The sequence below is a fragment of the Elephas maximus genome, chromosome 15 (assembly GCF_024166365.1).
Source record: "Elephas maximus indicus isolate mEleMax1 chromosome 15, mEleMax1 primary haplotype, whole genome shotgun sequence".
Classification (NCBI taxonomy): domain Eukaryota; kingdom Metazoa; phylum Chordata; class Mammalia; order Proboscidea; family Elephantidae; genus Elephas; species Elephas maximus.
Window position 1 is genome coordinate 43,932,756 of NC_064833.1, and position 24,739 is coordinate 43,957,494.

General features: G+C 40.9%; 1 protein-coding gene across 3 annotated transcripts in view; it reads right to left on the bottom strand.

The window, feature by feature from the left end:
* Window positions 1-3,189: 3,189 nt before the first annotated feature.
* Window positions 3,190-24,739, bottom strand: part of MATN2 (matrilin 2) — a 181,010-nt gene continuing 159,460 nt past the window's right edge. Inside the window, exons 10-18 of one of the 3 annotated variants that reach the window (XM_049853537.1) lie at window positions 20,964-21,086; window positions 18,935-19,057; window positions 16,025-16,147; window positions 11,559-11,972; window positions 8,787-8,939; window positions 7,419-7,490; window positions 6,961-7,095; window positions 6,455-6,553; window positions 3,190-4,746 (exon numbers count right to left, since the gene is read on the bottom strand). In XM_049853537.1, the coding sequence (XP_049709494.1) occupies window positions 4,691-4,746; window positions 6,455-6,553; window positions 6,961-7,095; window positions 7,419-7,490; window positions 8,787-8,939; window positions 11,559-11,972; window positions 16,025-16,147; window positions 18,935-19,057; window positions 20,964-21,086 (1,298 nt within the window). In that variant the 3' untranslated portion in view covers window positions 3,190-4,690. The remainder of the gene's footprint in view (window positions 4,747-6,454; window positions 6,554-6,960; window positions 7,096-7,418; window positions 7,491-8,786; window positions 8,940-11,558; window positions 11,973-16,024; window positions 16,148-18,934; window positions 19,058-20,963; window positions 21,087-24,739) is intronic. The other 2 variants (XM_049853536.1, XM_049853535.1) reach the window with 2 other exon arrangements.

The window sequence follows — 24,739 nt, forward strand, 5'->3', positions numbered from 1 at the left end:
CTATTAACCCCATTTTTTAAAAAATAGTTTTTATTGTGCTTTAAGTGAAAGTTGACAAATCAAGTCAGTCTCTCACATATAAACTTGTATACACCTTACTACATACTCCCACTTACTCTCCCCCCAATGAGTCAGCCCGCTTCCTCCCTCCAGACTCTCCTTTCGTAACCATTTTGCCAGTTTCTAACCCCCTCTAACCTCCCACCTCCCCTCCAGACAGGAGATGCCAACATAGTCTTAAGTGTCCACCTGATGCAAGTAGCTCACTCCTCATCAGCATCTCTCTCCAACCCATTGTCCAGTCCAATTCATGTCTGATGAGGTGGCTTCGGGAATGGTTCCTGTCCTGGGCCAACAGAATGTTTGGGGACCATGACCACCGGGATTCTTCTAGTCTCAGTCAGACCGTTAAGTCTGGTCTTTTTATGAGAATTTGGGGTCTGCATCCCACTGTTCTCCTGCTCCCTCGGGTTCTCTTGTACTCCCTGTCAGGACAGTCATCAGTTCTGGCCGGGCACCATCTAGTTCTGGTCTCAGGATGATATAGTCTCTAGTTCATGTAGCCCTTTCTGTCTCTTGGGCTCATAATTACCTTGTGACCTTGGTGTTCTTCATTCTTTGATCCAGGTGGGTTGAGACTCATCGATGCATCTTAGATGGCCGCTTGCTAGCTTTTAAGACCCCAGACGCCACACTTCAAAGTGGGATGCAGAATGTTTTCTTAATGGAATTTATTTTGCCAGTTGACTTAGATGTCCCCTGAAGCCATAGTTCCCAAACCTCCGCCCCTGCTCCGCTGACCTCTGAAGCATTGAGTTTATTCAGGAAACTTATTTGCTTTTGGTCCAGTCCAGTTGTGCTGACCTCCCCCCTGTATTGAGTGTTGTCCTTCCCTTCACCTAAAGCAGTTCTTATCTACTATCTAATCAGTAAATAACCTTCTCCCACCCCTACTCCCCCCTCTCTTGTAACCACAAAAGAATCTGTTCTTCTCAGTTTAAACTACTCAAGATCTTATAATAGTGGTCTTATAGAATATTTGTCCTTTCGCAACTGATTTCACTCAGCACAATGCCTTCCAGGTTCCTCCATGTTATGAAATGTTTCACAGATTCCTCACTGTTCTTTCTCGATGCGTAGTATTCCATTGTGTGAATATACCATAATTTATCCATTCGTCCACTGATGGACACCTTGGTTGCTTCCAGCTTTTTGCTATTGTAAACAGTGCTGCAATAACGGGTGTGGATATATCTGTTTGGATAAAGGCTCTTATTTCTCTAGGATATATTCCGAGGAGTGGGATTTCTGGGTCGTATGGTAGTTCTAGTTCTAGCTTTTTGAGGAAACGCCGGATCAATTTCCAAAGCGGTTGTACCATTTTACATTCCCACCAGCAGTGTATAAGTGTACCAATCTCTCCACAGCCTCTTGTGGAGGCTTGTGTTTTTTGGATTAATGCCAGCCTTGTTGGAGTGAGATGGAATCTTATTGTATTTTTAATTTGCATTTCTCTAACGGCTAATGATGATCGAGAGCATTTCCTCATGTATCTTTTAGCTGCCTGAATATCTTCTTTAGTGAAGTGCGTATTCATATCCTTTGCCCAATTTTTAATTGGGTTATTTGTCTTTTTGTGGTTGAGTTTTAGCAGAATCATACAGATTTTAAAGATCAGGCGCTGGTCGGAGATGTCATAGCTGAAAATTCGTTCCCAGTCCGTAGGTGGTCTTTTTACTCTTTTGGTGAAGTCTCTAGGTGAGCATAGGTGTTTGATTTTTAGGAGCTCCCAGTTATCTGGTTTCTCTTTGTCATTTTTAGTAATGTTTTATATTCTGTTTATGCCATGTATTAGGGCTCCTAAGGTTGTCCCTGTTTTTTCTTCCATGATCTTTACTGTTTTAGACTTTATGTCTTTGATCCACTTGGAGTTAGTTTTTGTGCATGGTGTGAGGTATGGGTCCTGTTTCATTTTTTTGCAGATGGATATCCAGTTATGCCAGCACCATTTGTTAAAGACTATCTTTTCCCCAATTAACTGACACTGGGCCTTTTTCAAATATCAGCTGCTCATATGTGGATGGATTTGTATCTGGGTTCTCAATTCTGTTCCATTGGTCTGTGTGTCTGTTGTACCAGTACGAGGCCATTTTGAGTACTGTGGCTGTATAATATGTTCTAAAATCAGGTAGAGTGAGGCCTCCCACTTTTTTCTTCTTTTTCAGTAATGCTTTACTTATCTGGGGCTTCTTTCCCTTCCATGTGAAGTTGGTGATTTGTTTCTCCATCACATTAAAAAATGTCATTGGAATTTGGATCGGAAGTGCATTGTATATATAGATGGCGTCTGGTAGAATAGGCATTTTTACTATATTAAGTCTTCTATCCATGAGCAAGGTATGTTTTTCCACTTATGTAAGTCCCTTTTAGTTTCTTGCAGTAGTACTTTGTAGTTTTCTTTGTATAGGTCTTTTACATCTTTGGTAAGATTTATTCCTAAGAATTTTATCTTCTTGGGGGCTACTGTGAATGGTATTGATTTGGTGATTTCCTCTTCGATGTTCTTTTTGTTGATGTTGAGGAATCCAACTGGTTTTTGTATGTTTATCTTATAACCTGAAACTCTGCCGAACTCTTTTATTAGTTTCAATAGTTTTCTTGAGGATTCATTCCTTAGGGTGTTAACCCCATTTTATAAATGAGGAAATCAAGGCATGGAAAAGTCACATAAATGGTGAAACTGGAATGTAAAGCCTTTATGTCAGAGATGTATATGTGGCAGAAATAAGGAAAAATGAACTACTTCCAATTTTAAGACAACCCTCAAATGAAATCTTGGATTAATTTGTAAATTTTGATGGATTGTTTAGAGACACTTTGTTTTCAGGAGAAATGCTTTTCCCGAGGAGAAAGCTCAGTTACAATGAATGTAGGCCTTTTTTTGAGCCACTAGAGGGAGCCTGGACATAACAGAATCTGAAGTAGCATTTGCTGCCACTGAAAGTACACAAACACAAGTAATGGCAGCCTAAATCATGGCTTTAAACACTTCTTTTTTTTTTTTAATGGAAACATGTAGACAACTAGGTTGAATGGATGACTGAAAAACGTAAACTCAATTAAATTTTTTAAATCACAACTTTTATAACTGGACAAAGGATCAGATGATTTTCAGATGAGATGAGGCCTAAGAGTGTTCACATTGCCTTTTAGAAAGACATTCAGATGGAAACATGTCTTGAAATATTTAAATGGAGCTGGAAGCTTATACAGGGTGTTTGTTGTAAAGCATTATTTGGACCCCAAAATACAGTGGCTTCCACAGGAAGGATGTCCTTTTAGTATCTCCATGTCTTACTGTAGTGTGTCTTGCTGCTTAAAGTGTTTCCCTGAGCTCACTGTGCCATTAGTTTATTAATATTTTTCCAGTTTACTTGTTTTAGAGAAACACCTTTAATGATATAGTTGAATTTCCTTTGACCCTGTATTTCCACTTCCTTTCCCAGGGATGGCCACTATTTGGGTGTATATCCTTAGAGGACATTTCCTGTTCTTAAATGTACATATTTTATGTATCCGAGCGATTTCTAGCTATGTGTTTTTTTTTTTTTTTTAATTTTACAGAAATGATAATGCTGAACATATTCTGTCATTAGTTTTTTAAATTCATCTTTATGAGTTCTACCATGTATACATGTAGATTTAATGCATTCCTTTAAATGTAGAGTACTTTTATGGTATGGGGTGCACCTCAGTTTTATCAGTTCTGATGATTAGGTTGTATCTAGTTTGTTACTTTTACACACTGTAGTAACATTTTTACCAATACTGGTCAAACAAACTAATTTTTGCTAAGCTGATGGGTGATACCCAAAAAAACCTACTGGTATCCAGTTGATTCCAACTCAGTGACCCTATAGGACAGAGTAGAACTGTCCTATAGGGCTTCTAAGGCTGTAATCTTTATGGAAACAGGCTACCGCATCTTTCTCTCTCGAAGCAGCTGGTGGGTTCAAATCCCAACCTTTTGGTTAGCAGGTGAGTGCTTAACCGCTGTCACCAGGGCTCCTGATGGGTGATAAATGGTATTGCATTAACTTGTATTTTCCTGAAGACCAGTGAGAGCATCTTTTCATACATGTATAAGCCATTTCTCATGTATACATATTTTGCTAAGCATTTTACACAAAATAGCATTCTCTGAAGTGTGAATTTTAATATTGTATTAAAAAATCCAACTTGTTATACAAGTACTTATGTCCTACAGTTTTATGCATACATCCATATACATACATCAAGGTAAAATCCAATACAAAAAATAGCTTTTCCTATGGCCAGTGTTCTACAGAAGTAAGACTGTGCAAACTTTATTTTGTAGTCAGTTGAGATCATAACACTCTAATGCAGGAGGGGCAGAAGCAATCAGGTCCACAGTATATTACAAAATACCTTGCATAGCTTATTTATTCTCACTTGGTGCACTCATCTTAGAAATCTGGAAGATTTTTTTTCTAAATTATACAAATTTGTGTCTCCTTTTTGTTCTGTGCCAAACCAGCTTTTTCAGTACTAGTTATGCCTTACTTGACAATGTTTACTGACATGATAGCCTGAGTTTTGGGGCTCTGAGCTGCTTTTGTTGTGATCCTTGAAACAATGACAAGTATAAACGTGAGCGCATTTCCAGTCTTCATCTGTATCTCAGGCGATTTTCCAGGACTTCCATTCTCTGTGTCATTTCTTCTAGTAAATCTCAAATTAAGGAAGAAGAATTAGAATTGCCTACTCTTATTTACACTCAAATAAATGCAAGTTGATTTATCTACATAAAAATTGGACTCTTGAAAAATAAATGCCTTTGCTTTTTTCCATTTCAGTTAAGTTATTTTAAAACCCTGGTTTCTAAGTTTAGAGGAACTCATTTTAACAGCTGCTAACGATACTTATTTCAGGTTAAGTAGTTTTTAAACATTATCAAAAGTCAAATAGCTCCATTTGAACTTCTAAAAAAATTTTTTTAATTCCATTGCGCACCCCTGTTGCTTGTGTATTAGTTGGTCATAGCACACCACCAGGAGCCAGCACTGATAAGGTTGGGAATGTAGTGAAAGAAGGAAAGGATTAGGCCTTGACAAGCGAGATGAAGAAGGAAGACGGGACCAGATTAGGCCAACAAATAGCAGCCTTGACTTCTGAGTTATGCTCTTACGCATTCCTTAGTCTCTTATGAAGTGCCTTTGTGAAGGAGATATGACCTTCAGAGGTGTGGGAGGGAAAAAGAGAGGAGAGGGGCACTAGAATAAGCATTTGTCTTCTCTGTAAACAGAATACCCTCCACCTGCTCCCTTGGTAGCAGAATGAAAGCCCAGATTCTTCATCTATATTAACCACTGTAGGAAAGATTATTAAAAAAAAAAAGTAAACCCGTTGATATCAATTCTGACTCATAGCAACCCTGCAGGACAAAACAGCTGCCCTATATGGTTTCCAAGGCTATAATCTTTACAGAAGCAGATTGCCACATCCTTCTCCCATGGAGTGGCTAGTGGGTTTGAACCGCCCACCTTTTCAGTTACCAGTTGCGTACTTAACCACTGTGCCGCCAGGGCTCCTTTATTTAGGGGAGCATATTCCCAGTTTTCAGAAAGGGAATTGATAAGTGCTGTTGTCCTCATTATGTAAACCCATTGGCACAGAGGAGGTTCAGAATTAAACTGTTTCCCTATAGACTAGTGCACATGGAGGTAGATATTAGCCAGCTTTAGTAAGTTTACTGTAACTTTAAGTTCAGAGCAGTTGGCGGGGTGTTCAAAGTGTAAAAGCACCGAATCCTTATTTCTCCATTATCCCAAAGCATTCCTTTTATTTGTAATATTTTTTTAATGAATCGTTGGATCCTGCTGTTCCCTCAGTAGAATGTTTTATCTTTTAGAGTGCTGACATAAAAGATCTCTGCTGCCAAAAAAATATAAAAACAGCTCTCCAGAAACTACACACAAAATCCAAATGTGAGTGCAGTGCTGCTTGGAGCTAAAGGAAAGGCTTGGTACTCAGACGAGTTTGAACCCTCTTCATTCTACAACATTCTTTGCCTATATATGCTATACCTTTGATGCACTTCAGACCTGATAAATATCCTCCCAGCAGAGAGGGGGTTAAATAAGTCTTTTTTCTCTACTTTGCATGCTGACTCTCCCCAACTGGGGTTATTACTAACCCCCTAAAACAGCAAGTGGCAACTAAGTGTGTGACCCTTGACACTAAATTGTGCCCTTGGCTCTCAAATACCTCTCAGGCTGCTTTTTTTTTTTTTAAGTAAAAAGCCTTTCCTGGAGTTCACTATTCTTGACTTTATGGAAATGACTCTTTTTTTATATACCCACACATAATATCTGGGAAGTTTTGGTAATATTCCCTGCATTCCACACAGAAGCATAATAATGGAAAAGGATATAGCGCTGGGTTAATTTTCTTACTTCTTCATTTGCAAGGTTCTGGAACATTATAAGGTTTTCACATTTGCATTGATCATGTTTTTCTTCCAGAGGGCTTCCTGAGAAAGCAGATGGAAAATGTTCACCTCTATAATCCACTCTATAATCCAAAAACGGCACTTGTTTTTTTTTGGGGTAATCCACCAGAGTTCCCACATACATAATAATAGGACGGAATCAGCATATAGAGGAAACCATAATGAAAGAAATGTTCCACTTTCTCCACGCAGACAGATCCAGTGAATACCAGGAAGGGCTGTGTCAGCTTCCAACACTGGAAGTGGCCTTTACTGTGGATTAGGGGGGAAGGCTACTTGGCTTCTTTTTGTTTATTTTTTAGTTCTCACTTTCTTCTCCTTGCCTCTATCCTATGTCCTGGCTCCTCCTCCCTTTCTTCCTGTATGCTAAGTTTGCTGACAAGCTCAAAGGCTGTGTCAAGTTATGGTAATACTTTACTTGGAATTACCTGAAGCTTTGGTAGACTGGGAAAGTTTTTGTGTAGACCGTGAAAGACTGTCTCCTTCAAACAGATATCTGTGTTGCACTGCAAAATTAGAACAGGAAAGTAGGTCTCGGATATTTATGGTGACTGGCTCAGATTCTGTAAAGAGAAGGAAAACTGAAGTCAAATCTGCCTAACACTTACCATAAAACAGCCATCTGTAAAATAAGGTACTTGTATTTCTAGCACTTGGTACATAGTTTTACTTTGGGCAATACTGCTGGCAAATAGACTGTCAGCAGAGATCTAGTTACCAAATATGGCTTAAAGCACAGAGCAACTGTTTGCTATATGATCGAGTTTAAAAAAAAGCCATAGTTAACATAAATCTCACTTTTACTTCTTTACAACTTTTATCTGGAGGGAAGCCATAGTAGAGGCATCCACTGAAGATTCTGTAAACACGACTTTTTAAAATTTACCTGTTGGCTGGTGGACCCTCTTTGGCATTTCCCCTGCTGGGGAGTCCTGACTTCCATCAGAGTCTTCCAGAGCTGAGAGGAAAAATACCAAAAGGAGTGATGGTCGTCCACATATGTATGTCCTTTAGAAAGTCGGTCTCAGGACAACTCCTTACCTCCTTGCCATAACCCAAGGTATTTAAGTTTGGTATGGCACCACCAAAGATTCAAAAAAGCAACTGGTGATAGCAGTAATCCAGGACCACTCTAGGGCAGTCCGTTCTAGTCAGAGGAGCCTGGACCCCTTAAGTGAGTCTTCTTAAGGATACCCCCAGAAATGTCATGTCTACAACATAGGGCAGAAAAGATTTGTGCGGTGGCAGCAGTTCCACTATAGGCATTTCACCTTGAAGACAAAACATCTACTCATATTAGAAAGCTGAAAGGCCTTCCCTCTCCACCTTAGTCTTTCCTTCTAGAGGATTAAGACACATGTCTTAGACTGGGATTTTACTGGTGACTGAACCTGGGACATGAGTAAAAGGAAAAATGGGGTTTTGGACAGAACTGCTGTATTCAAGCAAGCCTGGCACAAGTAGTGAACTGGAGAAAAGAGAATAAGGAGAATTTGTGTCCATAACAAAATCGAAATTATAAAGGGCAGCCTAATGTTCTGTAAGCAGAAGTACTACATGCAGGGCTGGATGAGGCATTCGTTAAGTTTCTAACAATGGGCTTGAGAAGACCACCACCCCTTTCCACTCCAATTGCAAAACCAAACCCATTGCCGCTGAGTTGATTCCGATTCATGGTGACCCTACAGGACAGAGTAGAACTGCCTAGGGTTTCCAAGGAGCGGCTGGTGGATTCAAAATGCTGACCTTTTGGTTACCAGCCGAACATTCAGCCACTGCACCACCAGGGCTCCAATTGCAGGCATACCCTAAAATTGTGCATCAGCTCTCCTGATATATGTGATGGTTGTTTTTAAATTATCATTTCTATAGGGTTTATGTGAGGATTAATTATGCTGATGTGTCAAAACATCACACTGACTGGTTTGTGGGAGATCTTTGAGCTGTACATTTATGATGCGTACACATGCCTGTATGTATAGTATAATTTAATAAAGAGTTATTTAAACAAAATAGGTTATCATATTGCTTGGCATAGAGCAAGTGCTCAAGCCACTGTTAGCCATTACTTTTTGGCTTCTCTTCCTCTCTCCTCTGATCCTCTTTCTGTGCCTACTGTTTTCAGATATCACTGACCTGGCCCACCAAGCAGGCACTTTCTTGAGCACTTTGAAGGAATGGATTGAGAATTTCTTGTTCAAAGGTTCATGCTCTCCTTTTTGCTAAGGTGTCTCCTAGGGATAAGCTACAGTACCTTCACATATGCCTTTCTTTAGTTTTTCACTTATCTCGCCCATTGTGCTGAAGTCTTCAGCATAGAAGAGATGCTTGTCTGTGGGCTCAGAGGCAATCTCCTGTAGTTCTTCCTCAATGGCTTTTCCTACCCCAACAGCATACAGAGTTATACCTAAGGTGCAGAGCAAATAAAGAACAAGGTGTTAGAGTTGTGCTCCCAGGGTGTGGAAGTTGTGTGCACTGCACCCAAAGCCAGCTAGATGTTGAGTGGTGTGATGTGAGAAGTCCATGTCCACTTCCCATTTGATTTTTCCACCATTTTTATTTTGGCTCTGTGTGCAAAAGGGAAGGATTCAAGAGTGGAATGGGAGGCCTCTAGGCGAGTTTGGGAGCTATACCACCAATCTTGCTCAGTTATGGGCAGGGTCACTTAATCTTCAACTTCTTCCTGAATATTAGCCTTTAGGATAAGTAGAAAAGAACACTAACCTTATGGCTTACTACATGGGAGTCTCTTCTGAAAGAACTCTAAGAAACAGGTCAATTTACGGTTTCTACTAGTTTCTACTGCTCTACGGTACAGGATAGGAACCTTAAGATGGCCTGGGGCCAGGTGAAGCTACATTCTGCCCGGACCTCTTCCAAGGAACCTGCCTTGTGAGGAGGTGCTAAGCTGAAAAGGACAATCTGTAGCCCTTTGGAAATCCTCAAGTATCAGCTCTAGATTTCAAAAGGGATATGAGGTTGCACCAAAGGCTTTTCCCAAACAAAATTAGGCTTTTCCTCCTTAAACTACTCATTTGAAAGTAGAGCACCATAAGAGCTTAAGTTCTGCTTGATTTCCAACATTTTTCAGCACTGATAACTTATTCTGGCTAGTTCATTAGACTAGATTTTTTTAAAATACACATACTTTAAGCCAAGGGGCAAGACTTAATGCCTTGTTCTCGGTCTGTGAAAGGTCAATAGCCAATTTCAGCATATTTGTCTGGGAGCCCAGTGACTTTATACACAACTTCCTAAAAAGGATAACTACTATTTTAAGATCGTGTTAGCTACACATAAACCCAGTGAACCCAGTGCCGTCGAGTCGATTCCCACTCATAGCGACACTATAGGACTATAGGAGTAGTTAAATTCATTACAGGATTCCATTTCAGATAAATTTTGTTGATTCAAGAGCCAAATAAACATCCATTTCTCCTACCACCTGCCTTTGGGTCATTTTTGGAAGTTTGAATGGAAGAAAGGGTAAAGTAGATTGATCTTCATGAAACAAATAAAATGGCTAACCATGGTCTCTGGAGGCCAACATGCTTCCTCCAATACCGTAGACTAGAAGGGCTCAGGAGCTTGACATAACTCTAGCAAGCTGGTCAGGACTAGAGAGAAGTAGAGGAAGTGGACGTGAAAGGCCAGTTTTATAGTCCAACCAGATGATTCAGGGCAGGAAATTTTCTGTAACTGCCACTGTCTTGGACTAGGGAAAAAGGAGTGAATAGTGAGGACTAATACCAATAAAATGGCCTTCACAATGAGGGTGACTGAATATCAACGTGAACCAGTCTTCCTGAGATGAAGCACAGAATTCATCAGTGGGATTGCTAGTACTTTCATTCCTTTGTTCATTTACTCAACAAGTCTTTGTCAGGCACTTACAATGTGCCAGGCTTGATTTAGGCATGAGTTCATAAAGTCTTGGGTGAGGCCCTGGTCTGTGCATACCCTCTTCCCCTTATAAAACCAGTTGCCGCTGAGTCCGTTCTGACTCATGGTGACCCCATGTGTGTCAGAGTAGAAATGTGTTCCATAGGGTTTTCAATAGCTGATTTTTCTGAAGTAGATTTTTTTAGATTGCCAAGCCTTCCAAGGCACCTCTGGGTGGATTCGATCTACAAACCTTTTGGTTAGCAGCCAAACACATTAACTATTTGTACTACCCAGGGGCTCCTTTCCCCTTACAGGATGTACCCCTACAAGCACTTAAAGAAGGTGGCTTCCAAACAGACTGCTTCACAACCTCAAGTTTTCTAATCTCCCCAAGGAATCCAGAGGTATCACCATACGTTGTCTCTACCAACCATCCTAACTTTTTGGCTTCCTTTTGCCAAGGGCCTACTCCTCTGCTGCACTTCGCATCTGTACAACTAAGGTAGCCCTCAAGTCTCTCTCTGCATTAACACAGAGGGTCAGGAAAACCTCAGAGAAGAGGCTGAGCTTTACTGAGCCACAAGAGCTTAGAGTCATAATCTCTTCCAACATTTTGATTTTCTCAAAAGCTAAATTTTCTTCTTGCAAACACAAGAGTATTCTCTATCCTGAGGCTATTGTACTTTCAGAGTACTCACTTGAAATACTGTTTTTTTAAAAAAATATATCAGTAGAAGTTTCCACCAGAAATGATTCTAAAGCAACCAGACCAGTGTTTGGGAACTGTCGGGAGTGTATTTATCTGTGATTCAATAGTACGATTAGGGTTGAGTCTCTTCACTGGTGGTCACACACTGGTTAGCAAATCACAGCACATACCTACCCAGATGTGGTCTGTGTGTAGACTAACCACTCAGTCTGCAAGACTTTCTCATCCTTTCTGACAGTACTTTTATTTAACTCCTGTGGGGCCCTGTAAAGGCCTCTAGGTGGCAGTTTAGTAAAGGTGTATAAGGGTGATTGACAGGAAGCCTTTCCTCACTCGCTGAAGAATCTCACCCTGCTGGCTAGCTGTGGCCCTGAGTAAGTTTTAGAAACCAGAATCTTGAGTGATGTAAACCACACCTCCATCCCATATTACCATTGGCTTTGGCTTTACTGGCCCACTCAGAGACGTCGTCTTGAGCCCGTCCATCAGTGAACACGATGACCACTCTGGGCACCCGTAAGGAGAGAGGCCTGGCCCCTTCTACTTGGGTAAAACTTCTCTCAAACATGTGTTTCAGGGCCAGCCCCGTCATAGAGCCCTTGCCCATGTATTTCATGTGGGCCACGGCTTTTTTCATGTCTCTGGCTGAGCTGAAGCTTTTCAGGGTGAACTCTGTGCGAACTTGCGTTGAATACTGGAGCAGCCCCACTCGAGCAGCTTTGGGGGAAATTGCCAAGGAATCTATAATTCCAGTGACAAACTGCTTCACAATCTCAAAATTCTCTTCTCCAAGGCTCTTGGATCCATCAATCACAAAGACCAGGTCAACTGGGCCTTCAGTACATCCTACAGAACAAAAGGGAAGTTGAGATGCTAAATAATAAAAATGACTATGCATAAGAATAAAAGAAAATCATGCTTCAATTGGAGGCATAACCACTTTGAGGAACCACCTTTGTTCTTCTTTAGCTAATATGCAGGACAGGTAAGAAAGAGGTGTAGGGAGGGTTGTGAGCAACAATAATTTTCACTTTTGCCTTTATGTTTCACTTGTCAAATTGATAAAAAATTGTGTTTTTCACAAGCAAAAACACATAGCAGATGTGCATATTGTCTCGGAAACCAGGTGTATGCTGTGCTTTGGTCACTGACAGCCAGGTCTTGGAGGGACCATATCCAAAGTATACTGAAGGGCCTGAAAACACCCAAAAGATTCCTATGACTTTACTCTAGGAGGGCAACACGACCCCAGTGCTGTCATCTGGCAGGAAATGATGACAGATTCTTAAAATACAGCTCAGCCATCATATCTTCCAAGGAGCTTCCCTAGTAACCCAGTTTGTATTAGTTACTCTGTGTGCCCCTAGCACTACTGATTTCTTCAACAAAAATTTACTTATTGAGCACCTGCTTTGTGCAAGGCAGTGGGCACAGCAGGACTGCAATGACAGAGACAAAATCGCTGACGCCAAGGTGCTCACAGTCTAGTGACTATTCGGTACTCCTTCCACACTGTACAGTAATTGTTTAATCACGTGTGTCTGATCTGCTTCCTATAGGTCACAGCTTTGAAAACCCCATGGAGCAGTTCTAACCTGCACATGTGGGGTCACCATGAGTCAGAATCAAGTCAACAGCAACTAACAACAACCCGCTCTAGTCTGCAAGTCCTTCCTCTGCAAGGACCATGTCTCATTTATTTCTGAACCCCAATATCCGGCCCACAATAGGCGTTCAATAAATGTTGAAAGAATAAATGAATGAGATGTCCATTGATGAGTACACCTGTAAGTACCGTACTGACCTATTAAAACTTGATAAGGAATTATCACTGTGAAGCCTTTATCTACCCTGAGCTTTTCGGGTAACTCAGATGGTTATCAGTAAAGGAGACACAAAAGCTTTATGCAAATACTTAAGCAATCTGGGTGTGAAGGGACTTTTTGTTATTTAGGACCACATAAGAAAAAGTTGCAGGTCTCAAATTGATGATCTCGTTTCAAATACAGTCTACGGCAAGAGATATAACACACAACACATTCCATGCCTGGCCTTGTATAACATGCTAATATAATTGTGTGTGTGTGTTGTGGGGGGCGGTTGGATTCTTTTCTTTTTCCATTAAGTGCTTGTCCTCATTACCCAACCTATTGATCCTTTATTAGTGAAAGAGGAAAAGGCCAGTTCTGAGCTTCATTTACATTCATAAATTGTTTCCAAATTAACCAAAAAAAATACTCTTAGGTTTTATGTTTGTGGCTGTCCAACAGATTTCAGAAATACTGGAATAATTTCCCAGTGAGTCTGTTTTCTCCTCTTTTCCTTATATCCTTTTTCTTTCAAAACAAAACCAGCACTGGCAGCCTTCATGCACAGAGAGGCACAGGAGGCTTGTCCAGGAAAGGAGAATGCCAGGTGGAGTGGAAGAGTGTCAGGCGGAGAAGTGCCCAGATATTTCCTTGCAGGACCAGGAAGTATAGCAGCCTACGTGCTGATTGTTTGCAGGAGGTTCCTCCTAACTTTCCTTGAGCATTCCTGGTTAGAAAGCTTCTTTGCCCTCTTGCTGAGCTGTGGCTTCTCCCCAGTGTCCTTTCTTTTCCCTGTGGTCATATAAATCAAGACTAATAATTGAGGTGACAGCCATTTTAGTATTTGAATGGCACCTCAAGTCTTCTTTTCCTACAAAGATCCACATTCCCTTCCTTTATTTCTCACCTGACGTGGTACTAAACTTCCTCACTCCAATGTTTATTTCCTTTAAATCTTGTTTGTCTCACTCTTTCCTTTATTTTTTCTGTTAAAATTTTATTGTGTTAAAATATAGATGACAAAAATTTGCCCCTTTAGTCATTTTAAAGTATATAATACGATCACATTAATTAAATTCAGAATAACAGTTTTAAATGCATAAAATCAAATGCATAGGGTTGCAAAGAAAATTACCTTGAAAAGCAGCTATAAAAATATTAGCAAATAAATTTGTGATACGCTGATAGATGCATTTATTGACCTGTTAATTAATTAGCAAGAGCCAGTGGTGTTTCTGATGGTGACCGTCATTTCCCACAGAGATGAGTACAGACTCCTCTCTGAATTGCCTCAATTCTCTTTAATTTTTATTTTCTAAAAAATAATACACATGGAATAAAATTAAAATGTTACAAAAGGGTATGTGCGTACATATGTGTATACTTATATTTGTGTGTATACATATATATATATATATAGAGAGACAACCCTGGTGCTGCAGTGTTTAAAAGCTAGGCGGCTCACCAAAAGGTCATCAGTTCGAATCCACCAGCTGCTCCTTGGAAACCCTATGGGGCAGTTTTACTCTGTCTTATAGGGTCACTACAAGTTGGAATTGACTCGATGGCAACAGGTTTACATATATATACACACACACATATATATACATACACACACACACACTCACACATGCATATATATACAGAGCAAACAGAGAGAGAATGTATATGTTAGAGAGAGCCTTTTACAAAATACACCAATGGTTAATTTGTGGGTTAAATTGTGTCCCCCCAAAAGATATGCTGGAGTCCTAACCCCCAGTACTTGAGAATGTGACCTTATTTGGAAATAGAGTCTTTGCAGATGTAATCAAGTTAAGACGTGGTGATCAGGGTGGCCCTAATCCAATATGACTGGTGTCCTGACAGGACGAGGAGAAGTGACACACAGACACAGGGAGAACACCATGTGATGACAAAGGCTGAGAATGCATCAATGTGTCCGCAAGCCAAGCGATGCCAAGCATTGCCAGCAACACCAGAAGCTAAGAACAGATGTTCCCCTAGAGCCTTCAGACAGAGCATGACCCTGCCAACACCTTGATTTAGGACTTTTAGCCTCCAGAACTGTGAGAGAATAAATTATGTTGTTTTAAGCCACCCAGTTTGCAGTAATTTGTTATGGCAGCCCTAGGAAACTAATACGGTAACGTACTATACAAATCACTCAGCACCACGCTTTTTTCACCTAAAATATTTGGGGGATAATTTCATATCAGTATGTCTAGAGCTGCTTCATTCTTTTAACAGCTGCATAGTATCCCACTGCATAGATGTACCATGATTTATGTAACGAATCTCCTATGGATCGACATTTAGCTTGTTTCCAATTTTTTGCTGCTACCAATCATGCTACACAAAAATATTGTAGATATGTGGCTTTGTGCATACAGCACACATCTGTATGATAAACTCCTGGAGGTGGAACTGTATTTAAAGCACAGCCAAATTGCCTTCCCAAGGGTTGTACCAATTCAAACACCCACTGATAGTTTATGATTGTCTATTACAACAAAAAAAAAAAAAATTTTTTTTCTTTTTTTTTTATTACAACATACCATTGCCAAGAGAAGGAATCATCAAACTTTTCGATCTCTGATAACTGAGAGGTTAAAAAATGTATTGTAGCTTTAATTTCTTATTCAACATTTCCCCAGCCCCCCCTTTTTTCATTTGTGGCTTCTGTGCTTCATGTGCGAGTCTTCTACTCTGAGACTATAAAATAATTCTCCCAAGATTCGTTCTGCTACTTTTGTGGTTTTACATTTTTGTGTTTAAACCCTTAATCCATCTCTCTCCTCCTAAAGTGCGATGCCCAGAACTGAATGTAATTCTCCAGGACAGAGCAGAGCACAATCCTTAACTCCCTCATGCCAGATACTCTTATTCTGCCCAAGATGGCTCTAGCCTTTTCGCTGATAATAAACTGTCAACTAAAACCAACAGTTTTTGTCACAGGTGCTGTACTTAACACATACTCATTTACACCTACAGGAGAAACAGAGGAGAGGATTTGTTCCCTGAAAACACACCAAAATGCAGTTGCTCCAAAATGAAATCAAAGCAGAGGGACAAGATCAGATCACTTACTCTTGCACCGTCTTCCATCCTCAGCTAGAACAAATCCCTGCGAGCATTTGCAGGTGTATGAGTTGCCATTATTAACACAAATGTGTTCGCAGCCGTGGTAGGTCGATTTGCAGATATCCTTCCCTGAGGAAAATGTAGGGAGGTGAACAATCCCATCAGTGCAGAAATGAGCTGGACTGGATAGTCACATAAGGAGAGAATCATGCAAGTAACTCATTTTTAAAGAAGGTATCCGTTCAAACTGCCTTTATAACTTTCCTTTTATAGTCTAATACTCAGGATAGACCATGATAAGGAGAAAACTCCTCCCAGAAAGCTCTAACTTCCACAAGCCTGAATGGTTAGATGGCTGATACAGTGTCCTGGATTTTTCATTATTTTTAGAATTGTTTGATATATTTTGGGTTTTGATTTTCCTAAGCTGCTGATCTTTTCTCCACAGACATCCCAAACACAGTGGCATCACTAGGATTGATGTCACCCAGTGCGGTAACCCAGGGGGTCACCCTCTTCCCTCCAGGACCTCCCCTTCCACTGGCTGCACGGACCTCCTCCCGTACAAACCAGACCACGCAGAACCCTCAGTAATGTTTTTTGCACTAACGTTTCACTCATAAATCCCATTCCCGTCTATCACTCCTTCTTTTCCTTTAGTTACCACTTCATCCTCAAAAAAGGTATTGATATAGGTTCATAAATACTAATTACCACAGTATCGTAGCTAAAACACCAGAAAATTTGACAAAATCTGCGACTATAAAAACATGGGCAGCAACAAAAGCAACACGTGCTTGTAGCGTGGGCAGACGAATCCACGAGATTTGAAGCATCATCGTAATTCGGTAATAATGACTGCTCTGACCAGAGCACATTAGAAGGTTCAAAAATAAATCGGCATAGAGTTTCAGGCTTGTCGATGTAAGCTGTGCTTATGAAAAATGTTTTTGTTGTTATAACTAACCGCAGAGATATTTTTATAAAAAATAATAAATTTCTGCTGAGATACTCCACAAAACTTTTACAGACAGTCATTTTGGTGTCACCCCCTCTGACAGTGTCACCCGGTGTCGTCCCCATCCCCTGACACTCCAGTTTTTATTGTCTAAAGAACATTACTCATGTGTGAGGTACTTTAAAACTCTTCAAAGTAGTTACAGCCCTTTAATCCTCACAACAGAGGAGGAGGGCAAGGGTAATTACACCCAACTTACAAATGAAGAAACAGACCCTCAAGAACTTTCACTGAGTTGGCCAAGGTCACCTAGCTAGCTGATGACACAGCTGAGGCACAATGTCTCCTGAAGATTGATTCTGCGCTCTTTCCTCTTCCACACCTCGAAGGCCTAGGTTCCTCGCTGTTGTTAGCTTTCTAAAAGGAGAAGCTTCCTACAAAACTGGAAGCAGTGACTAAAGATCCATCTGGCAACTGAGAATGCTGGAATGTAATTTAGCAATCAAATTCCAGAGGCTGAAGTTGTGCCTTGAGCAATAAAAAGTGTTGAATGAATAAATGGTGTGTGTGTGTTTATAGAAATAAAAGCATGAACTGCTCAGGCTGATGTAATGGGCAGAACTGTAGACATGGTCTCTGCAGAAGGGACACATCCCGGTGTGAAGGCAAAATGTAGAATTTTTTTTAAATAATATTTTATTGTGTTTTCGGTGAAAGTTTACACAGCAAATTAGGTTCCAATTTTGACAGTTTCTATACAAATCATTCAGTGAAAACATAGAATTGGGCAGGGAACGCTGCTGAGTTAGGCCAGGGTGCCACGGCCAGCCCTGGTGCCAGCTGTCCAAACAGAACTCCTGGCTAAGGGTAGGAGCCCCTCTTCTTGGTAGAAGAATGAGGGCAGTGAGTTCCATCCAACCCAGCTTTGTTGACACACAGAGTGGCTCCGTTATCTCAAAGGAGTTTGTGAGCAAATTCCCCAAAATCAACCCCAAAGCAAATGGATTTATTTTGCCTTAATCGAAAAAAGGCCACTTTACCAGCCGGGGCAGCATGTCACAAAGGCAGGTGGATAGTGTTGAAACCCCCAAAACGTAGGGATTAAGAGCTCAGAATCTCATAGAGGAAAAACCCTGCGCTGTGTTCTAATATCCACCTCACTAAGCTAGCGTGCCCACATTTCTCTCTTCCTTTGGGTACCACGTATCTTTTATCAATAATCCATATTATCCTTGACTTGCCTTCCAACTAAATTCTCAGAGTCTGTTCTGAGTGACCTATAGAAGCAAAGAATGGAAAGAATGGATAAACTAAACCCCACAGAAAATCACTTCAGCTCCTCTCCCTTCCTCTACCCTTACTTACAAGGTCTGCCAAAAAGAAAAAGTACTGTAATTATCCTTCTTCAGACCTCGTACTGAATGCCGGCAGAGATTCTAATTCAGTCCAACAACTAGCCAGGCACTGTGCTAGGCACTGGGGACCCACACTTCTATCAGGAAAGGGCCAGCCCCCCCACCAAAAAAAAAGATACCAGTTGCTGTCAAGTTGATCTGACTCATGGCAACCCCATGTGTTTCAGAGTAGAATTGTACTCCACAGGGTTTTCAAAGGTTGTGACTTTTCAAAAGTAGATCAGCAGGACTTTCTTCTGAGGCACCCACTGGGTGGATTTGAACCACCAACTTTTTGGTTAGTAGCTGAGCACTTAACCATTTGTGCCACCCAGGGACTCCTCCACTGACAGAAAATGAAAAGAAGCAAAGAGCCTGACAACCCCAGCACCTCAACTGAGAAATTCCTGAAGAACTAGGAGTTGACTGACCTGATCTCCAGCAAAACACTTTCAGAGTACCCAAGGTAGGACCTTCTATCTGTGACATTAGTAATAAGGAAAGATTTTAAAGCTTAAATGAAGTTCCAGAACCAGTTGGGCCCCACAGATGGAGGCTACTTACTTCTGCAGTGTTTCCCATCATCAGTGAGCAGGAATCCCTCCAAGCACTTGCAGATGTAGGAGTCGTCATTGTTCACACAAATGTGTTCACAACCATGGTCTACGGCTTGGCAGACATCTTTCCCTGAGGACAGTGGAGCAAGATAAAACAGTTTTGCCAACATAAATTTTACGTGGGCTTCATCTTGAAGGGTCCATCCATTTCAGCCACTGGACTCTAGTGCCACATGAGCTCCGTGATATATGGGGCAAAGTAAAATCGAGGAAGTGGCTCTAATTTGGGCTAACTCTTCAAACTCTTCTCACTATCGTCAGCATCATCTTCACCACCTATTTCAGTGTCTTATAAAAATGCAATCCATCATCAGCCTTCTCTACACTGAATCTCTGATTTTGAAATGGAAACAATGTTGGGATGATGACTTAGGAGATTAAACATCAATTTAGATTAGTGGAACTGAAATCTAATTTTGGCTTTGTCCCTGACATAATATATGACTGAAGAGAATCACTTAATCTTTTGGAGTCTAAAGAATGAGAGTAGTAATTCTAGCTACCTATCTTCTCTTCAAATAGTGTCAATATGCGCTGCTCTTTGTAACATGCTTCCTCAAGAAGCTTGAGGAAAGGATGGCTGATAGGGATGAAAGTCATTTGCTCAGGGCGACACACTCCCCTTTGATTATACAGGGATGATATGTCTTGAGTTTCACATGGGCTGTGTACTGTAAGGCTGTTTGTGGAAGGCAGGCTTGTCTTGGCCCCATCTAAGAGGTTTTCTTTATGAAACGTAAGAATGGCTTCACTACAAGGTGGTATCCATGAGGGATTTGTACCACTATGATATCATTAAAGATAAATAAACAGAGGCTCAGAGAAGTTAAACAATGTTCCTGGCAAGTAAATGACAAAGGTAGACTTTGAAATCTTGGATTTCAGGTTGTACATCTTTCTACCAGAGCACACTATTAAAACCACTGTTTCTTCCTACAGAACATAAAATTATCAACTTCAGTAGTGGCTTTGGCATTGCCTTTTTTGTTTGTTTGCTTGCTTTTTTTTTTCCTTTTTCTTTTTAAACAGACTTTGTTTACTAGGACAGTTTTAGATTTACAGAAAAATTAAGAAGATAATACAAAGAATTTCCATAAACCCCCTACCCAGTTTCCTCTATTGTTAACATCTTAGTATGATTCGTTTGATAGAATTAATGGGCCAATATTGATACATTATAAACAACTAAAGTCATAGTTTTTTTAGAGTTCCTTAGTTTTTAGCTAATGTCCATTTTTTTTTTTTTTATTTGTTCCAAGAACCCATGCAGGGTCACACACATATTTTTTTTTTTAATTGTACTTTAGATGAAAGTTTACAGAGTTAATTAGTTTCTCTTTAAACAATTAATACACATATTGTTTTATGACATTTGTGGCCAACCCCACAACATGTAAACACTCTCCCCTTCTTGACCTTGGGGTCCCCGTTACCAGCTTTCCTGTCCCCTCCTGCATTCTCGTCTTTGTCCCTGGGCTGGTGTGTCCATTTAGTCTTGTTTTGTTTTATGGGCCTGTCTAATCTTTGGCTGAAGGGTGAACGTCAGGAGTGACTTTAGTACTGTGTTAAAAGGGTGTCAGGGGCCATACTCTCGGGATTTCTCCAGTCTCTGTCAGACCAGGAAATCTGGTCTTTTTCTGAGGATCACACACAACATTTAGCTGTCACGTGGCCTTAGTTTTTGAGGGTAACTAATTTACCGTCCTGAGGAGCCCTGGGGGCTCTCTGGTTAAACATTCTGCTGCTAACTAAAGGTTGGTGGTTTGAACCCACCAGCCACTCCACAGGAGAAAAATGTAGCAGTGTGTTCCCGTAAAGATTCCAGTGTAAAGATGACAGCCTTGGAACCCCTACAGGGCAGGTCTATGAGTGGGAATCAACTTGACAGGAATGGGGCTTTGGGCATACTCTCAGGACAGTGGATTTCATGCAGCACTAACACACAGTAACGTGAGTCAACTCCAGTAAGAACTTACTTCTGCAGGTTTTCCCATCTTCATGAAGGGTGTACCCTTCAAAGCACTGGCACACAAAAGAGTTTCCACGGCTTACACATAAGTGTTCGCAACCATGGTCCCCCAAAGCACAAGAGTCTAATTCTGAGAGACAAATTGGGATTAGAGAAAATAAAGAAAGAAAAATGATTCATACATTAGTGATTTACTCAATCTTTAAAAACAATTCAAACACCTTCAATTAAAACAGTACCTTATGCGATATTATACATTTCAGAATAGAAAGCAAGCCTATGAGCAAAAATTCTTAATATATAAAGAGCACATATAAATAAAACAATATAATCAACTCCAAAGGGGGAAAAATGAACAAAAGACACAAATAGATAATTTAAAAAGGGAAAGATAGAAATAATCTATTAGAAAAAAGTACAATTTCACTGGTTATCATATAACTATAATATCAACTTATCTACATACTTATATGTGTGTGTGTGTATATATAAACTTAGGTAATCCATTCATTAATGTATTCATTCAGTCAACAAGTACTCACTGAGTCTCTACCAAGGACTCTTCTAGGCAGAAACAGTAAGTTTCTGCTTTTGTTCTTACATCTGGGAGGATGGTGAGTGGAAGACAAACAACAGACAAAGAAACACATGAAATGTGGGGGGGGGGGAGCGCTATGGAGAAAATCAGAGCCAGATAAGGGGACTAGAGGGTGTCTGTGTTGGAGGTTGGGGAGGGAGGGCTTGTTATTTTATAGCCTGCAGCCAGATAAGGTGACACCTGAGCAGAGCCCTGGAGAAATAGAGGAAGTGAGTGTATAGTGTCTGGGGAAGGAACATTATTGGCAAGAAAGAACCAAAAAATCCAAACCAAACCCATAACTGTGGAGCAGATTCCAACTCATGGCAACCCCATGCGTTATAGAGTAGAACTGAGCTCCACAGGGTATTCTTGGCTATAATCTTTACAAAAGCAGATTGCCAGGACTTTCCTCCATGGCACTGGTGGGTGGGGTCAAACTACCAACTTTGTAGTTCAGCAGTGGAGCGCACACCATTTGTGCCACCCAGGAACCTCAAGAAAGATCAGCATTTGCAAACTCTAGAGGTGGGAGCATGCTTAGTATGTGTCAGGAAGGAGGCCAGCGTGACGGAGCCACCAGGAGTGGGGCAGGAGATGAGGTCAATGAGGTTAGCAGGGCCAGATTACGTGGGGATCACAGGGAGCATCGGCTCTGCAGGAGAAGAGGAGCCACTGGAGGGTTCTGAGCAGAGGATGATATGATCTGACTTAGTATAAAAGATTTGCTCTGCACTGACTATGCAGAGAGCTATAAGATGCCTACCGCAATAACCCGGGGGGCTCAGATCCGGGTGCTGAGACATCATCAGATTATGGCTGTATTTTGAAGGTTGTTGTTTTCAGATGCTGTGGAGTCGATTCGGACTCTTAGCGACCTGGTAGGACAGAGCAGAACTGCCCCATAGGGTTTCCTATGCTGTAATCTTTAAGGGACCAGATCGCCAGGTCTTTCATCGAGCTGCTGGGTGGGTTCAAACTGCCAACCTTTGTGTTAGCAGTGAGTGCTTAACTGTCACACCACCAGGGCTCCTGGGTTACAATTACCTTTTGAAGGTAGAGTTTATATACAGGATTTGCTGAGGGATTGGATCTAGGAGGACAGAAGAGTCAAGGGTGACTCTAAGGTTGTTGGACAGAGCAACTAGAAGAATAGCATTGCCTTCTACAGGGCTGGGGTGGCTTCTGTGGGAGTAGAAAGCCCATGAACCTGTGAAAACCAGGTGGATAATTTAAAAGCTTGATACTGAGGACAGGTAAGCAGTGACCTTTTATAAGAATCATACACATTTGGAGAGTTAATCATTTTAGATTGAGTAGAATTCCTACAATGGCTATGCATTGAAGTTATTAAATAAAGGCTCCAAAACTCATAACCACTTTCACAATCAGGCACAAACCATATTTCTTCTAAAGCATCTTTGCATTATTTTTTTTTTTTTTTTTGAGGGGAGTCCCCAGAACCACCCTGTGGATTAGTTAAGGTAGCTGCTGTTACTCTCATTTATGAGCTAGGGAAACTAAGGTTTGGCAAAGTTGATGGCTTGCCAAGACCAAATGCTAATAAGCTATAGAAGGAGACTAAAAACTCTATATTTTAACAATAAATTTCATGTTTTTTTTTTCCAACTACACCGCATTGTTATATTCTAAAGTAAGCTTTCAAACATAAAGGAAATTCTGTCTCTCTCCCTTTGGGCAGAAGTGCTGCCAAAATCTTTGAAAAGTAGGAAAGCATTATGTTAACTGAAATTATAAGCAGAGTTTAACCCTCCAGCTTGCTCTGAGCATTACTTACTTCTCTGGGCACATCCTAGACTCATTATTAATGCAGAATACTTCCTAATAGCTTCACGTAACTCCTCACGTAGAGTAAGAATGAAAAGTACAATTGCATGATCCATGATACAGGCTGGCTGGCTGAGGAGGTAAGCATTTTTTTCCCCACGATGAATTTATAATAAGAATACCCCACTTCCCAAAGTAATAAAATAGCTATAACTCTTTCAGACTGGCCTTGTCAAACCACAATCAAGGCAGACCTTTCTGAGTACACCCTTCCTCCCTGGAGCTTCCACCAGGCCCTCTCCTGGACTCTCAGCTCCAGCTCAGGTGTTCATCTCGAAGGGCGACTGAGAGTCTTCCCCACATAGACCCTGAGGAGCCACTGACTCCTTGACTTTCATGATCCATTATGGTCTGAGCTAACATTTGGCTGATGGATGCTGCTTTCCTTCAGCAGGAGCCTGCTGAGCTAAAGCCAGGTTGACACTGGGCCATATTTTTGCCCTTGACTATACCTATCTTGGGAGCTCCCAGCCCAGTCTCTGAGTCCTCTTGAGTTGTCAAATTGGAGCTGGAGAATCTGCTTCCAAGCTCACTGATGTATTTATTGGCAGGTCTCAGTTCCTCACTGGCTATTGGCTGGAGGATTTAATTTCTCACCACTTGAGCCTTGCCATTGGACTGCTCACAAAATGGCATCTGGCTGCCCCAAGAAGTGAGAGAGGAAGTGCATGCAAGCAAGAGAGCACTGAAGATAGAAGTTGCAGTTGTCTTTTGTAACTGATCCTGAGAAGTGACATACTATGGCTCTTGTCTTATGCTATTGGTCATACAGACTAACAATGAAGGAGGGGACTACACAAGTGTGTGAAAACCAGGAGATGGGGATTACTGAGCGCCATCATGGAGTCTAGCTACCACAATAGCTACCTAAAGGAGGTGGAGTTAGGGAATGGGATGGAAGGGTAAGGCTTCTTGATATACGCCTTTTTGTATCATTTTGATTTTGAACCACCAAACCTCTTACCTATTCTAAAAAAATAAAATTTAAATAAAAGTTCTTATGGGGAACAAAGGGTTTGCCATTGAAACTAAGCCTCTTTCTCACCTCTGACATCCAGGGACAAATTACCCAATATGCAAGGTACACACAGGTTTATTTGTGCTTATTTACTTATCTGTAGTGAACAAGATTAGTAGGTAAGCACAAATAAGCCTGTGTGTACCTCCCTTACTGGTTAATCTGCCCCTGAGAAAACATACGTCATTGTTTTTGAAGGCTGTGCCATAATTCATTTAACCAGTGTCTTATTTGATGGCCATTTAGGTAGTTTCTAGTGTTATGCTATAATAAACATAATTGCAACAAATATTCTTGTGCATGTATTTTTGCATACAATGTGAACACATACCTAAAGGAT